This window comes from Pholcus phalangioides, unplaced genomic scaffold (assembly GCF_987345545.1).
Source record: "Pholcus phalangioides strain wild (caught in Gottingen) unplaced genomic scaffold, Ppha-v1.0 ptg000012l_1, whole genome shotgun sequence".
Classification (NCBI taxonomy): domain Eukaryota; kingdom Metazoa; phylum Arthropoda; class Arachnida; order Araneae; family Pholcidae; genus Pholcus; species Pholcus phalangioides.
In genome coordinates this window covers 11612345-11629628 of record NW_028301605.1, presented here as the reverse complement: position 1 = coordinate 11629628, position 17284 = coordinate 11612345, and the positions used below count along the sequence as shown (strand labels likewise).

The 17284-nt window shown below is 39.7% G+C and overlaps 1 protein-coding gene across 2 annotated transcripts; it reads left to right on the top strand.

The window, feature by feature from the left end:
* The first annotated feature begins 2793 nt into the window (after nt 1–2793).
* Nucleotides 2794–15468, top strand: LOC149079578 (uncharacterized). Of its 2 annotated transcripts, none has more exons than XM_089239969.1 (7): nt 2794–2923; nt 7174–7258; nt 8336–8511; nt 8655–8907; nt 10559–10813; nt 11156–11866; nt 14528–15468. In XM_089239969.1, exons 1-6 carry the CDS (start codon nt 2921–2923, stop codon nt 11359–11361), a joined length of 978 nt encoding a protein of 325 aa, XP_089096095.1. In that variant the 5' UTR covers nt 2794–2920; the 3' UTR covers nt 11362–11866; nt 14528–15468. The 2 variants fall into 2 exon arrangements, with proteins under 2 accessions (XP_089096095.1, XP_089096096.1); XM_089239970.1 differs by lacking the exon at nt 14528–15468 and adding an exon at nt 13312–13440.
* The last annotated feature ends 1816 nt before the right edge of the window (nt 15469–17284 follow it).

Below are 17284 nucleotides of genomic sequence, written 5' to 3'. Positions count from 1 at the left end.
GATTATTCAGAAAAAATAAGGAGTTATAATAGAACTTGTCTAATGTGTATTATGAATTACGATGATTTTTGTAGTATACGGTATGTGTCCCCCCCCCCCCCCCAGATGCTTTTGTTAAAGTCTTCTGCGACCAAGAAACTGTGAATGCGATCAGTCGAGGAAAAAAACGCCACAAACTGGGGGTAGGGACTTTTTTTTACCTTTCTAACCGTACACTGGCTTCGATATAGGAAAGAAATTACAAAAGAAGCACTAGATGTACATGGATCATAGCAGCTATTACAGTCCAATTAGGAAATTGTGAACCTGACTGTATGACTTGTATGGAAATTTTTGTTAATAATGGAACCTTCTAACCTCCTACATAATCCTGCAGATTGGTAATAATAACTTATAGGGGATAAAAATGAGCATGATTGAATCCTCAAAATATGCAAGGGGAAAAAAAATAAATTGATAACATAAACCGAAGTCCTGATAACTATAAATGTAATATTGGTCCATTCCATAGTTAGTGAAAATGATAACAGTACTCGAATGATACCATTATTCTTGATTCTAATAAGTGGCATCTACTGGATTTTTTTTCTGTTTTAAAAAGATTTGTATCTTTTTTTCGAACTCCAAAGTACAAATTCTGTTTTTTCTTGTGCAATATTTATATATAAAAACCCAAAAATACATATATTTTATTATATTGTACGATTATTCGATATTTTAAATTTATTTTGTGTCATGAATTAAATAAAGCATGTAATCAAAAATGTATTTTGTCAGTGAATGTTGCTTTGCTTCATTTTTATTAGCTTTGTTTCAATGGTTTGAATTCATCGCAGAAGAAGGGATTTATGGCAGCCCCCCCCTTTTTTTTATGAGCAAATTCAGAGTCCTGTAATGCAGTATTTCACAGGTAGCAGGCAGGGGGGTGTGCGTCCAGAGTTTTTGTAAGGTCCTGTTTTTTTGGAAAAATTTTCTCATTTTGTGAAATGCGAAGCAATATAGTTAATTTTTATTACAAAAAAAATGCCAGAGATGATTTCGTTAATTTGTATTTTGTAAAATGGTTTCAGATAGGGAATTTTATATCTAGGGTCCAGAAAATTTCGACTGGGCAGACCCCCCCCCCCCCAACACAATTATTACATAACATGAAAATTCAGATATTTGCCAGTTTCACTTTAAAATTTGGAAGTTAAATGGCAGCAACACTATAACACAAAACAAGTGTAACCCTGACAACATAAATGCGTTAAGGCCATGCATACACGTTTCTGTGTGTAACCAATTCGTTAGAAATTCCCCAGAGAAATGTTTGGGACAGGGGTTCTCAGCCTACGGTTTACGAGCCGAACTTGGGTCACAGGGGTTTCCAAGATGGGTCGTACCAATCCACTTACAGTTCTGTTATAAATGCACTTGTTGCGTTACTGGTTTCACTAATTTTTAAAAACAAACATTCCCATATATGTCACGAAGCTGATGTTGGGTCGCGGATGAGAAGAGGTTAAAAACCTCATGGTTTTTACGAGGTTCGCGGTGAAACCCCACTACAACGATACTCGATATAACGATAAATCCTTTTACAACGATATATTTTTTTCTTGGCATCGTTACATCGATGTTTCACTGTCATAATGTTCCTCATCTTGTGGGTCATATGGGCTTCCTTTTAAGATGGCTATGGTTGAAAATAAAGTGGAAGGAGTCGTCAAGGCAAAAAAAGTAGTTAAGGGAACCACAGAGCCTTGATAAAAAGTTCAATTTCTTTAATGAAATAGGCCTAGAGTTTGAAAAATTGACTCACAATCAAGCAGAAATGCCCATAGAACCAGGACCCCCCTGTTCACCAAATGAATGGGTGACTGTACGAGTGACCAAATTTCCGGGTGATATTTCACTCCTGACATTTCATCCCCGCACGGGGTCAAGTGAGTGAGGAGGAGTGACCAAATGTTCGAGTGATATTCCGCCTTCGATATTGCGTCTTGGGAGGGCCGAGGAGAGATAGTATGAGTGACGAAGTGCGGGAGTAACAGTATGAATGACCGAGTGAGCTACCGACTAAGTGAGCGATTCAGCGAGTGCATGATCTGAAAAGCTCACCTGGCCACAAAGGCGGGGCTGACAGGGATCTAGCCCGGGAAAATTATCCTTATTTTCCGGTTGTTTTTTAATGCAATAAATTCACAGAAGGGCCCGTGAAAAGTCTCTCCCAACCTAGAAACTCTCTCTCGATTCGGGGCGCCATGACGGTCACTAGCTTGGCCGGGGGAGGGGGCGAAACGTCCCGGAATAAAATGTTAGAGACGAATTTTCCGGATCCCTCAAAAAAATCATAGTATTACATCCCATTGGGCCACCAGGGGAGGCGCCAGCCGTATTCGGATGGGCCCTGTGCGTTAAGACATCTTTCGAAGGATAAAAAAATTCTCAATCGTCCATTAACTAGATGATACGAATCTGATCCAGGCATTCATCAAACGCATCGAAGCGTTTGATGGCTCGCTGGATTGGTTAGAATCCCTTCCTTCATGTCAAAAGCATAGGGCGTCAATTTTGACAAATTGGAGTCGGATCCGGTTCGTAGGTTCCTCAATTATGCATGGGTACGCCACTGCAAACAGAAGAAAAAAGTGAAAGGCCAAATTAATTTATTATTTATTTATTTATCGGCAGTTACCCGGGGCTACGGTTTTGTGTACTCTTCGTGTTACATGGTCGTGAATGTGCGGATCAATGACGCTTCCGGAAAACAAGTACAGCGGCACCTGTGGTTCACTTTGTTATGCGTCCTATTATTTTGATGAGGATATTGGTGGACACAAGTCTGGTCTGAAGGCACCCAAAAAGGAGAGACAGACGTTCTCAAAGAGATGCCCGATCGGTCGAACGTCATCGGAATTTTAAAAATTTCGGCCTGATGGTGAGTATAAGCGACCCTTGTTGATCTACGTTATTATAATTTGTCCATTGAGCTTATTCCTGATGCGGCAGTGGCTTGATATCGCCTCTATGGCAAGTGCGTAAGTAAGCGCTTCTTACGGCATATACGCTCAACCAATTGCCCGCGGGCCTAATGTGGCTCTCTGAGTTATCTGATGCAATGTCTTATCCGCGATATGTCAGACCTAATTTTGTAAGAATGAACTAAGCGGCACATTGCTAGATCACAAGGGGTCCGCGGCATATTTACAGATCACTTGAGTGACCCACGGCACATTTCCAGATCGCTAAAGTGACTCGTGGCAGAGGCGCTGCTCTAGGACGGGGAGCCAAATCCGAGTTGAAGGGCAAAAAAAAACTCTTTCGACCAAAAAAACGTTTTTAGAGTGCGCCAAAAACAGGTCCCGTACGGGTAGAGACTTTCTCCAGCCGTCCCTGCTTTAGTAACCCGCGACACAGTTCCAGATCACTCAAGCGCCCCGCGGCATATTTGCTGATAACGTAAATAACCCTTTGCATCAGGGCCGGATCTTGAATTCTGCGAATTACGCGGCCCTAACTGAAAGAGGGGTGATTTTTTACGGCACCAAATGAAGAAGAGTGATTTTTTAGGGTGCCAAATGAAGGGGGAGAGGCTATTTTTCATCACCAAAACATGACTCGCTTACACTTGAAAAATGCGCAGGATGGGACCCCCCTGCGCATCATATTTACAGATAAATGACTTGAGTAACTCACGACACAGTTCCAGATCACAAAAGAAGCCCGCGGCACATTTACAAGGATCACTTGAGTAATCCGCGACACAGTTCAAAATCACTCAAGTGTCCCACAGCTCATTTACAGATCCCTTAGAGCTGGGGTTCTTAACCTATGGCTCATGACCCAAACCTGGGTCGTAGGGACTTTTGAGATGGGTCGTTCAATTCTATTTACAGCCAGGGGCTCTTGAGCTATGGGTCCCGACATAAACTTGATTCGGAGTTTTCGAGATGGGTGGTACAAATCCACTTACAGTCAGGGAATCTTTAGCTATAGGTCACGACTCAAAGTTTTTTCGCATGGGACTTCGTATGATGAGTAAACCGAATCCACTTACAGTGTGTTATAAATCCACTTATTCGTCACTAGTTTCACTAATTTCGAAAAACAAACGGTCCCATGGGTCGCAAAGCTAATCTTGTGGATTTTGAGCAGAATGCTTATCCTGGGTATGGAAGAAGAATCTAAATACAGTGACACTTCCTCATGAGTACAGCAGAGATGTGAGGGCAAAACAAAATGTAAAAGTTACGCTGAACTGGACAAACACATTTAAACCATTCTGTTTAATTATGAGAAAAGCGAAAGATATTAAAACATTTTCGGAATCCTTTTAGCTTATATTGAAAAATTATAGTGAACTTTTGCATCAGAATTTTAGTACGTGTTTGATCATGTATAACCGGGAAATGAAAAAATTATTACAATACTTCATAGCTAATTAGATTTTATCAACCATATGTTTCTCATTTCCAACCGAAATTCTCTTTTGCTATTAATGCTTTTTCATTACAGCACCGAATTATTGTCGAATTAATAAACGAAATATTTTGCAGGCAAATTTTCGGTTATTATTTAACGCGTTATTTCTTATTTGAAGCTCTGATTTCTCCCCCCCCCCCCCCACATCATGTAATGAAAATTTTAAAGCAAGATTTTTTTTTTCAGACGAGAAAGTTAAAATTTTGCACTTCACACTATTTTTAATTATAATATTTATGTTGAGGATTCAAATTCATGTTATACGCTAAATCAATAAGTGAGATAAATTTTACGACGTACACCTTTTCAAATTCCACAAGAAATGAGCGGACCGACAAAACTGTTCATTTGAAAGGGGAAAAAAGTGTATAAATATTTTGTAAACAATGATGAAAGACTCTTTATCAGCATAAATATTCAGATTTCAAACTGGTAAATTATTGGTTATGAGTTAATTCTGATGTGCTAAAATGTGCATTCAACATGGCTGACACTTATTTTAATTTGATTTTTCAGCAAAATACGTGTCGTGGACATATCGCAAACTAATAAACTGGTTAAATGAAAAGAACAGAAGGGATTTTTTTTTTACATTTATCAAATATACCGACTTCAATTAGGAATTAGGGATAATCTCCGGTGAAACACATTAAAATTCATCGAATTTACCGAGGAGATCAGTGATTATGCATAATCAGTAACTTTTCCGTAACGTTTAAGTGTAAAAAAATAGTGTGGAGTGAAATATTCCAAAAAATAATTCGGCATTCTAGTGACGTCTAGTGTGCCCGAGTGGCATGGTGGTACGATACTCGTCTACCATCGTGAAGGTTGTTGTCTGGGTCCCGGGTTCGAACCCAAGGGAGGATATAGATAAGATATTTTCCTAACGAACTCGAGGCGATTACTGATAGACAGCGCCTTCACTTCCAACCCATCGCAGTAAATTGCAATATAGCGATATGGCCAGAGTTGGTGTTTGTGAAGTAGTGACGTCTAGTGATGTAAAAGTAGTTTAACTTTAACAATGTAATGTGGATACAGCCCCTATCTATTTCAAGATGGGAATAAAAGAATGTAGGGGTAGAAGGGGGAAAAAAAGAAGATATTTGATTGTGCGGAAATGTGTTTGAATTCTCCCCTATGCTGAAATGCACCGTGAGGATCTGTCGCCTACCCATTTGTGATTTTGTCAGCTCATTTCTATGTCTGACATTGCGCAGATGAAAAAGATATGCTCCTAAGAGCCTGCACTGAGAAAACACGTGCTCTGAAAAAACATAGGCTCTTTCTTTCGATGCATTTTCTATTAGCTGAATCTCTCATTTTATATGATATAAAATGAGAGATTCAGCTAATAGAAATGAAAAGAAAAATCTTATCAACTATTTACATGATATAGTTACACAAAAACTCTCAGAAAGAGAATTGAAGGTACATCTGGAAAAAAATTCCCAATTGCATATGAGTTGATCGGGCTAGTGTGACAATGATTCTGATTATGATCGGCGCTAAAATTCAGCACGTTGCATACATTATTAGCCCCGTGCGTACATATCAATGAAAATGTTCGTTAGCCGAATCCGTATTCGTTATCCGAAGAAGAAAAATCACGAAAAAAAAACTTCGTTAGCCAAAAAGTTCGTAAGCTGACGTATCACTTCAAAGTTTTGTGCATAGAAATTACAGTAGATCAACCTACTCTCATACTCTCCAGCATGGACCAACGCAGCTGAGCAAATGGCTTATATCCCTAGCGGGACAGAGCCAGGACCCTGCCTGGTAATTCAGTAGATCAACCTAAAATTTAGAAATGATTTCAAGGGTTTCTTAAAGTATGGGTGATTGCTTCAAGGGTTCCCTAAAACGTAGATATTATTTTAAGGGTGGTCTAGAAGAAAAGGTACCCAAATGACTTGCCAATTTTAGGTACAGAGGTATATAATTTTTTCTTTTATCACCAACAGTTCAAAATATAAAGGCTGTATAAGGGTTAGACTTCACAACCTGTACTATATTAACCCCCTATAGCGATTTTCAAAATTTTCCTGATCCGCATTTTAACTGCCACAGTGAAAATCACCAAACCTTCTAGAAATTGCTACCTATTTTCAAGAAGAATATTTTTTTCAATTGCGTGAGCTGATAAATGCTTCCCCCCCATCACTGAAAATGAAATATTATCTTTCGGATCTTCTTGGTTCTGGTGTGGCATGGCCGTTTTCGTCACTTTCCTTCTTCGTTGGATCGCCAAAAGAAAAAAAAAGGAAGAGAAAAACTGTATAATTTTCTATTATTTATGGTGTATAGGCACATAATCTTTTGCTACCTCAAACGGAAAGGAAAATATTGTCTTTTCCACTTCCGTTATCAGACTTTGAACAAAACTGACTCCGCCTCCTGGCAGTTGATCGACAGGTTGAGGGAGGGAAGAGATGGAAAACATGTTTCACGGTTGAGAGACCTTTGCAAGGCTGTGTGGGCTCTTCATTGCCGAGGTTTTTAAAGAAGAGAGTTTATATTTCGGGATTGCCGAAATGAAAGGCATCAAGTTAGACGAGATATCTCGTCATTGCCGTAGTAAGGGTTAAATACTGATAGAGAAAAACGCATTTCAAGTCTCTCTGTTACGTATAATTTGTGATTATTATCATATTTTGCATATTTTATAATGGACATCCATATTGTTTTTTTATGCTTCCTCAGGTTAAGGTGGATCACGAACATATCGTGAATAGAAAAGCTTTTCCTACCGTATTGTGCCTGCTGTTTAGTCTGTTGGCCCCCTTGGGTAAGGGTATTATTGTTGTTATTATTATTATTTTGTCGAGATTTCCCATGAAATGATATCGATTTGATGCAACTGTCCACTTGGCAACTGGCGACTTGGGAGCTGAGCTCCCATTCCAACAATTCATGCATATATAATGCAACGTGCACCCTTCAATCCCCTATACAACTCCAGGTGATTCCTGGTACGCCCTTGATTCCTGTTTCAGGGTGCTGTTTCAGTGAACATAGTGCTCGCTGGTTTCCGAAGAAACCTGAAGGCGGCGACTTCAAGAATTGGAAACCAGTGCGTACATACATTTTCTGCGGTTCCCAACTTCGAGGCGATCTCCCCGTTAAAAAGTCTTGCCGCAGAGAGCAACAGGCCTACAACGTTATAATTATTCATTCATTACACTTCATGCTCTATGAGTTGAGGGAAAAAACGCATAGTTTAAAAAATTGATTGCAGGTGGCAGCACTATAACAAGCATTACACATAACAAACTTGACGGAAGGTTCACCCACATTCCAACATGTACAAATACGTTGGAAGTTCCGCAGAGGAATGTGGACGAGGTGCATGTGTGGTTTAGTTGTAACAGCCACTGTGGTGGTCGAGTGGTCATAGTGACGAACTCGCATTGCGAAGACCCAGGTTCGAATCCCACCATCATCACCGTGGTGGTCGGAAGTTGGTTTCCTGTGGTTCCCAACTTTGAGACGCAAACGCGGACTGATCTCTCCGCTAAAAAGTATTGCCACAGACAGCCAGGGCTACAACCACACAATTATTCAACAATCACTACACTTCACTAACTGTTATAAAAACTGATGGCAGATGGCGGCGCAACACATATCAAGCATCACACAGAAACAAGCTTCACGTCAGGTTCACAGCACGCGCATTCCAACACGTGTACCAGTTCGTCAGAAGTTCCGCAGAGGAATGTGGACGAGGTGTATATACGGTTAAGTAGTAGTTGTAGTGTATCTCAGAGGCCAAGTGTTTCGTCATCTATAGATGAGACGATTACTGCTATAAATAGTTACGTCTGACCATCCATTAATCATTATTTTTTGTCCTTCTCGGATGAAGACGGGGTGAAGAAAGCGAGCAAGTGCGAGAGCCCATGGAGGACGTTCCACAACGTTTGCTTCCTCTTCTCGGACACCAATTCCCAGAAGTACAAGGAGGCCCAGGAGTTCTGCTTCAAGCGAGACGGTTTCCTGGCCAGCATAAGGAACAGTGCCGAGAACGGATTCATCGTACATGTCAGTTCGATCGGTCACTAAAACCCGGAATAAGACTTGACAAAAAAACTTGTAGTTGTGTTTTAAAAATCTTAAATAAAGAAATATATATATATATATATAACAGGTAGCAAACCCGATCAACAATTTTTTTTCTCCTGCAGACCATACAGGGAATGGGCTCCTCGTTCCAGAGGGTCCGTTGGTTCATCGGCTTGTACCAGCACGACGCTCGAGACAACAACGCCTACCGCTGGTTGGACGGTAGCGTATCCGGCTTCCGCAACTGGATGAGCACCCAGCCGAATTCCGTCTACGAGAGATGCGCACAAATCGACGGCAGCAACGGGTTCCAGTGGCGCGACGAAGTCTGCACCCACAGGTCACTGTTTATCTGCAGGAAAGACTTGGAAAAAGGTTTGTTTAATGGTTAAGGTTCTCATAACTCTTAGTTATTTTGTCATGGTATCCCATTTCGGAATAGCTGGCCACTGTGTCGTCTATCCAGTTCAGCAGTGAATCCAGGGTAATATGTCGAGAATTATGACTTATTAAGTAGGATCGTGGTCTAGTCCCGTATTTTATGGAACAGACAAATTTTCCCACATAATTTTTTTCTTTGATCATCGCCTGAGCAAAATGCAGGCATCTTCAGCTGCGAATGAAGCATAGGCAGACATCTTTAGCTATGAATAGAGCGGAGGCAGACATCTTTAGCTATGAATAGAGCGGAGGCAGACATTTTCAGCTACATTGGTCACACATTCCAAGAGCCAGGAGGACGACATTGGTCACACGTTTCAGAACGATGACATTCTCCACGCATTTGAAAACGATGACATTCCCCACGCATTTGAAAAAGATGACATTCTCCACGCATTTCAGGAAGATGACATTCTCCACGCATTTCACAGACTACATTGGTCACGCATTTGATCAACACGTTTGTCAACATTGGTCACGCATTTGATCAACACGTTTGTCAACATTGGTCACGCATTTGATCAACACGTTTGTCAACATTGGTCACACATTTGATCAACACGTTTGTCAACATTGGTCACACATTTCAGAAAGATGACATTCTCCACGCATTTCAGGAAGATGACACTGCCCACACATTTCATAACACGTTTCAGAAAGGTGACATTTGTAACACATTCTAGAAAAACGATATTGATAACGCATTCCAGGAAGACGACGTTGGTCAACAAACATTTCAGAAAGACGACGTTGGTCAACAAACATTTCAGAAAGACGACGTTGGTCAACAAACATTTCAGAAAGACGACGTTGGTCAACAAACATTTCAGAAAGACGGCATTTGTAACACATTCTAGACGGCATTGTCCACACAATCCAGGAAGACTTCATTGTCCAAACATTTTAGGAAGACTTCATTGTCCAAACATTTTAGGAAGACTTCGTTGTCCAAACACTTTAGGAAGACTTCATTGTCCAAACACTTTAGGAAGACTTCATTGTCCAAACATTTTAGGAAGACCGTTGTTCACATAATTTAGGAAGACTGCATTTTCCACACATTTCCGAAAAGTGAAATTCTCCACACATTTCCGAAAAGTGAAATTCTCCGCACATTTCCGAAAGGTGAAAATCACACATTTCCGAAAGGTGAAAATCACACATTTCCGAAAGGTTTATTCTCCACACATTTCACAAAGATCACATATTCCAGGAGGATAACATCGTCGACACAATTCAGGAAGACGACATTGTCGACACATTTCAGGAAGACTCCATTTTCCACACAGGTAGCCTCCATTGATCACGCAATCCAGGAAGACGACATTGCACACATAATCTAAGAAGATGGCATTTTCCACACAATCCAGCAGGATGACATTGATCACACATTCCAGTGTCATCATCAATGTCGTCTTTTTGAACAATGATGATGACACTGTCAGTTCAAAAAGACGACAGTTTTTTCACAGTTTCGTTCCGTTTTATTGGCATTTTTTTATATCACGTGGTGTCTTTACAATTCGATGACCACATTACTGTAAATATCAAGGACCTTGACTAATATTAACTCTTATCATTGCAGATGGTTCGATGAACTGTTTCAAGGGTCGGCCATCTAACAGCCAGGTGCTGGAAAGGAAAGACATATCGGTGACGGAGTGCTTAGAGCACTGCAGAGCGTTGTCGTTCCCATTAGCCGGTCTGGTACCGAACAAATGCTTCTGCCTCGGAGCCGAAAAGATGAAGAACCTCAAGACGGCACAAAGAATGAAATGCTCCGGACTGTGCCAGGGGCAACACTGTGGCAACAAGGACTACATCACTATCTACAACCTGAGTACGTTTTCTCTAATAATCTATCCATAAAAAAGGGGTAAAAATGCTTATATACAATGCTAATATATGTATAATGCTGAATAAGGCCCCCTTGTTTGACATCATGGGTTATTTTAACGAAAAGCTTCTTCATCGAGACCATTACCATTGCCGTCCTAGATCTCGAGGCAACCTATATGTACGTTAACAAGAATTTGACCATACTGTAAAGTTACCAGAGAAATTGGGCTGCCATAATTGGCGATTAATTTGAGTGCTACACCGTATTATGCATCGAAATCTAAATTGAATTCTGTTAATTTCTCCAAAGCCATCTACAGTTTATCGTTATTGTCATTGGCAGCATTCTACAAGGACACGGCCGAGTCCTGCGAGGATCTGTCCAACCTCGGGTTCTCGAGTCCAAACACGTTCGTGACCAAGGTCGGTAACGAAGAGCGACTTCAGAACTGCTTCAGTAACGGTATATGCTATTACGTTATGGCACATGCATGCATGCATGCTCACAATCGCACCCTTCATGAGCAATATTGGCAATCATGGCTATGATATTTATGTTCAATGATATATACTGTGTTTACTGATACTTTTCTCACGCAAACCAAACCATAAATCCGCCAACTGTGTTGTTTGTGTATAACATTTTGAAAAAAATTCAGTTTTTATAATCCTGAATTGCGGTCAAGGCTATCCAGGACAGTCCTCCGATGACTTATGAAACTCATGATGTTATTATCTGACAGTAACCCATGATGCTGTTTTTCTTTTTTTCTCTCTTTTAGTATATCTCTTTCTAGAAATAGGTCTCTGGCTCATACAGTGGACTCGACTTCATGATCTTCGTACAATCCACCAACACATGGCGCGTTTGTCTGCCATCTTCATTGAGAAATGGATTCCTGAATTCCACATCTTTCGATTGCTTCGGACGACTCTTTCTTGGTAACCAATGATTTATAGCGTGAATGGATCTATGGAAGTCGTGATCAACCAGATCTTCTTGATGAAGTTCACCATCTGTGTTCCTGGAAGTTGGCGAAGACTTAACGAGCAGGTGCGTTTTCTCTTTCGTTTAAAAAAAAAATGTAATTTTTCACTGCTAATTTGAAACAGAAATGGCAGCACAGCGTTGCTCACTCTCCCACATTTTACTGCTACTAATAATGCGACATTATCTCTTTGCGGTGTAGAATTTTAGCGCATATCTTGACTAGCGATGGACTGTGAAACACCTTCAGGCAGGAGCGGATACAGGACGATGCGTTGAGAGGGGCGAATTGTGTGAGTTTTTTTGCATTATCCCGTATTTTACGGGACAGACAAGTTTTCCCATATTATTTGGCTCATGGAAAGGGCAATCGTTCCTACCCCTCCCCCCCCCCATCCGCGCCTGACCGAATGCAGGCATCTTCAGCTATGAATGAAGCCGAGTAAGATCATAGCTAAATCAGCTGCGAATGTAAGTGGAGGCAGGCATCTGCAGCCTAGGCAGACATATTTAGTTGCGAATGGAGCGAAAACCGACATCTTTTTGTTGCCGATCATTCCTCCAATGGAATGATGGCAGCACCACCCCCGAACTTCCCACGAACTTGCGTGGTACAAAGAAGGCTGTCGTTCGGAATCGGCAATAAATTGTAGGTCACGGTATAATTAACCCTCGCTTGCAGAAAATGACCGTGCTGCGACAAAAATGATCAAATGATCATAGCAGAAGGACCACGAGATGTTCATCCGTACTCTATTGCAAGATACATATTAGAACGACCACGCGAACCCTACTATATGGCGAGATTTATATAGCAGAAGGACCACGAGAACCATTCTATGTCGCGAGATGTACGTAGCAGAAGCATCACGAGAGCCAAATTGTATCTATCCCGAAATATATGCATCAGAAGGACCACGGGAATTATATCTATCGCGAGAGGTAAATATAGCAGAAGGATCACGAGAACCACATTGTATCTATCGCGAAATTTTCATATCAGAAACGGGAACCACACTCTATGTCGTGAGATGTACATAGCAGACGTATCACGAGATCCACTATCCCGAAATGTATCAGAAGGACCACGGGAACCGTATTCTATCTATCACGAGTTGTACAAAACAGAAGGACCACGGGAACCCTATTATATCGTGAGATGTACATGTATCAGAAGTATCAGGAGAGCCACATTGTACCTATAGCGAAATGCATGCATCAGAAAGACCACGGCACCCATACTCTATCTATCGCAAGATGAAAATGTAGAGAAGGACCACGAGATGTGCTATTCTATACACATTCTATGTCGCGAGATGTACGTAGCAGAAGTATCATGAGAGCAACATTGTATCTATCGCGAAATGTATGAATCAGAAGGACCACAGGAACTATACTCTATCACGAGATGTTCATAGCAGAAGGACCATGGACCATTTGTTTGAATTTCCTTTTTCCTTTTTTGCCTTTCCCCAGCAAATCTGCGCATTCCATCATTTTATTTTTTTCAGATGAAGGTGGAATGTGGATTCTGAAATTTTCTGATCACCAGCTCTTAACTAGAGCATGGGAGGATTTACAAAATTTACCTCTTGAAATTAAATTGATTCCATCGGAGTCATGCTTGACAGCTGAATGTGGATTTGACTCAGAAGATAGCGATGGTCTGTATAAGATGGATGAAAACGAAGAACTTTACATATTGGATACCTTTGGTGTGTAGAATTTATATTGAAATCTGCGCTGTGCCTAAGAGCATGATGCCCACATGCATGCATTGGGGGGGGGGGGGGGTTGGAGGTTCTGAAAATGCTTTAGCCTAAGGGTGTTTCAACTTTTCGGAGAGCACGGGCCACTTCGCGAATCAATATTTAACAAGATTAGCCAATTCGCGAATGTTGGCAATAACATATATGTAAAAATTTCAGAACCACTGTTATTCAGGGTGTCCTGTAAGTCCTAATGCAGCCTTTTTCTCATCAACCATTCGTCCTAGATGTATGGTTCCAATTTAAGAAATGCTCAAAATGTGTTCAGAAATGTCCCTCAACCAGTTTTCAGAGTGAATGTACAGTGTGTCACAAAATAAAGAAATATTAAATTCTTATACGGACACCCTGAGCTCAAAAACTAAATAGAAATTTTTTGCCCCGTCTCTCGTGAGGCCAACAAAAAAAATCCATGTTTATAAATGGTATACTCGCTGAGATATTTGAATTTCCAATATCGGATAAAAAAGGGAGAAGAGCAGCGTGAACTAACGGACAAGTTGATTATACTGTTCTTTCCAATTTTATCTCTAGTTTCGAATTCAAATATCTTAGCAAATATTGCTCTTAGAATATTTTTTTTCATCCTCAAGGGGCAATAAATTTCTAATTGGTTTTCTGGATGGGCTGCCCATATAAAAACTTAGATTTTTCATTTGGTGACGCACTGTACAGTATTTTCGCTGTCAGAACTGGTAAAGAGTGATTTCCGATTTTGAGCATTTTTTAAATTGGGACTATACCTCTACGATGAAGAGTTGATAAGATAAATGCCGAGTCAAGACTTATAGGACACCCTGTATACCAGTTTCTGGCCTGCGATCGGCAGAAATACCGCATATCTGGCTCGCAGACTCAAAAGGTTGTGCGCCCCTGCCGCAGTGACTCAAAATTGACATGAGTTCGTATAGAGTCTATTTTTCATAACACCAGCTAATACGAACTTTCATTTCTATAGATGCCAACGGCGTTTTCTACGATGAAATGGTTCCTATCAAAGAAATGCCCACACGCATAACCGACAAGAAATGGACATGTCGCGGAACTTCTTGTTGTCCCCCAGGATGCGGCAGATGGATGGTGTTTTTCGATAAAAGATACAGGAGCGAGAAGAATCATGGACTAACAGATATTGATAAGTTTTGGTTAAATATAAAAGAGTGCTTTCCGACCGTCGTTGTTTTCAGAATCATATGCTCGACTGGGCATCCTGAAAATGCGTCTTTTCCCCACGATGGATGCATATGTTTCTACACAAGGGACACAAATAATCTTGATGAAGTTAAAAAAGCGGCAATAGAAATCAGAGAAGCCTTGCCGCTCTACAAGGAAGATATCTTTTATAAGAGGGCAGAAGATTGGCATGGCCAGGGAAGATCATTGTACAAGTTTACGAGTGACCAAGAATTTATTGATCTACAAGAAGATGAGGAGGATTCTCATATTTTCCAATAAACCCGTTGTTGATTCCGAATCCGGGAGACATATAGCAGTGATCGGATATTTTAGGGGACAAGATTTCCAAGAATGTACTGTCATCTATCGATGAAGATATTTAGGAGCGAGATAATACACGTATCTAGTACATGTATTTGCAATTAGTAAATTTTTGCACCGCATCGAAAACTTTCATTTTTGTCTCCAAATTATTTTTCACATTATCTGTATATCAACGCAGTACAAAAAATAGTAATGCTCTATCAAAGAAAAAACATTTACATAAATCGTTTTCGAAGTAAATTTAATTGATATCTGAGCAGCCGTAAAATCAGTAAGAAAAGTATAATACCTAGGCTGTATTCTGACCCGGCCAATGACTTTTGTTCCGCAGATTGACTATGTCAGGAACGAGGTCACCCAAGCCCTATAGGCATGCTCTCCATAATGACATTTCCTCAAGCTCGTCTCTCCTTAAAGAATAAAGTCGTACTATATAAATCTATATCGTCTAACTATCTATATCTTCTAACTATCTAAATCTATCTTTGACCAATTATGGCATATGCAGCCCCGGTCTGGGCCTACGCAAGTCATAGCAACATGCAAAAACTACAATCTCAGCAAAACAACATCCTACGGTCTCTTGTGAGGGCACCTAAATTTAAACGTGGAGCTGACATCAGGAAAGACCTGGGTATACCCCTTATACTGGACTTCATCAAGGTACTATATATCTACAACCCACTATGACAAACTAGAGAACTCTGATTATGGCCATCTCAATGAGATAATGGATTACGACCCATTACAGAGAACAATATACTATATATGTAGTATGGGATAGATTGGAAAAAATAATATTTATATTGTGCATTTCTATTTTTATTGTTCTGTATTTAAGTCATCTTATTATATCCCACTTTATCTACTTTGCCACTGGTATATTGTACTCATTCTTGTGTATCCGTATGTGTTATCTCTATATCTTATACGTATTGTATGTGTTATATGTGGTTTTTGTCTACCAACGATTCTTTTTTTTAAATGTTGAATATTTTAATTTTTCCCCCTTATTGTGACCTTTTAGAGCGCATAATACATTTGTACTTTGGACATGACGTTGGACTGGATTTTTGTTTACACAAACACACACTCATGCTTTACACATACATGTACACACTTGTCTTTCTCCTTCACAACACCTCAGAAAGGCTATTTGTAACCTGTTGTTTAATTGATGTCTTAACAACGTCGAAAATCGTAATTTAAGTTTAGCAGTTGCCTTCGGCAATGGATTTTTGAAAATCGTGAAAATTCATACTCTTCTTCCAATATCAGGGGGTCTGTCCAGCCAAAATTTAGGCCCGTATTTCCTGGAACCTTCACAAAATTCCGGATCTGAAAGACAGACCCTTTACAAAATTCTGGACCTGAAAAACGGACATTCACAAAATAAAAATATAAATTTGAAATTTTCACAAAAACAAGACCCTACAAAAAAAAAGGTCTGAACAGACCCCTGAATTACTATAATTTAAAAGGCGTTCTATGATAAAGTTATAAAATATATACAGTAAAACCTCGATAAGTCGTCACCTCAAGTTATCGAAAAATTATGACGGCTTAAGCGGAGTTCCATCGTAAAAATCGTATAAATTTAAAGTAATATGGCATTTATTAAAGTATGAATCAAAATAACAATGTTAATAAAATTTATAGATTGCGAAAGAAAAAATAATAGCAACTTTTTACCTCTTATTACTTAAATTATTGTGGTGAAATGTACTGTACACTTTGATTTATAGTAGTAATTTTTAATTTAGACTAACAGAGCATCTATTTGAATTAGTAGCTTTTCTTCATAATAGAAACTCTCTATTGCACATTAATTTTACACATACATCAAATTTAATTTTAGTGTTCGAATTCTTCATCAGTAGTTCATGATGCAACTACAAAGTAATCTCGAACACTTTTGACTTGGTGGAGGGGCCCTGGGCAGGGTAAAGTAAACAGAAGATCTCAACTTGGGAAAGAATGTCTAATTTTTTTCAACAAAGATATTTTGTTTAAATTTCAAGCCCTAAATTAGTAGAGTCCATGCTTTCTATGATTATTTACTGTATTACTCGTGCCCGCGCGTTGCACTTTGACTTTTAATTTTGATATATAAATTTTATATATGACTTTTAATATTTGACATAATTTTTGATTTTCTTGCACTATATGTAACCTTTGACATATCAATAAATTTTGGTTTTGCCGGAGATACCCT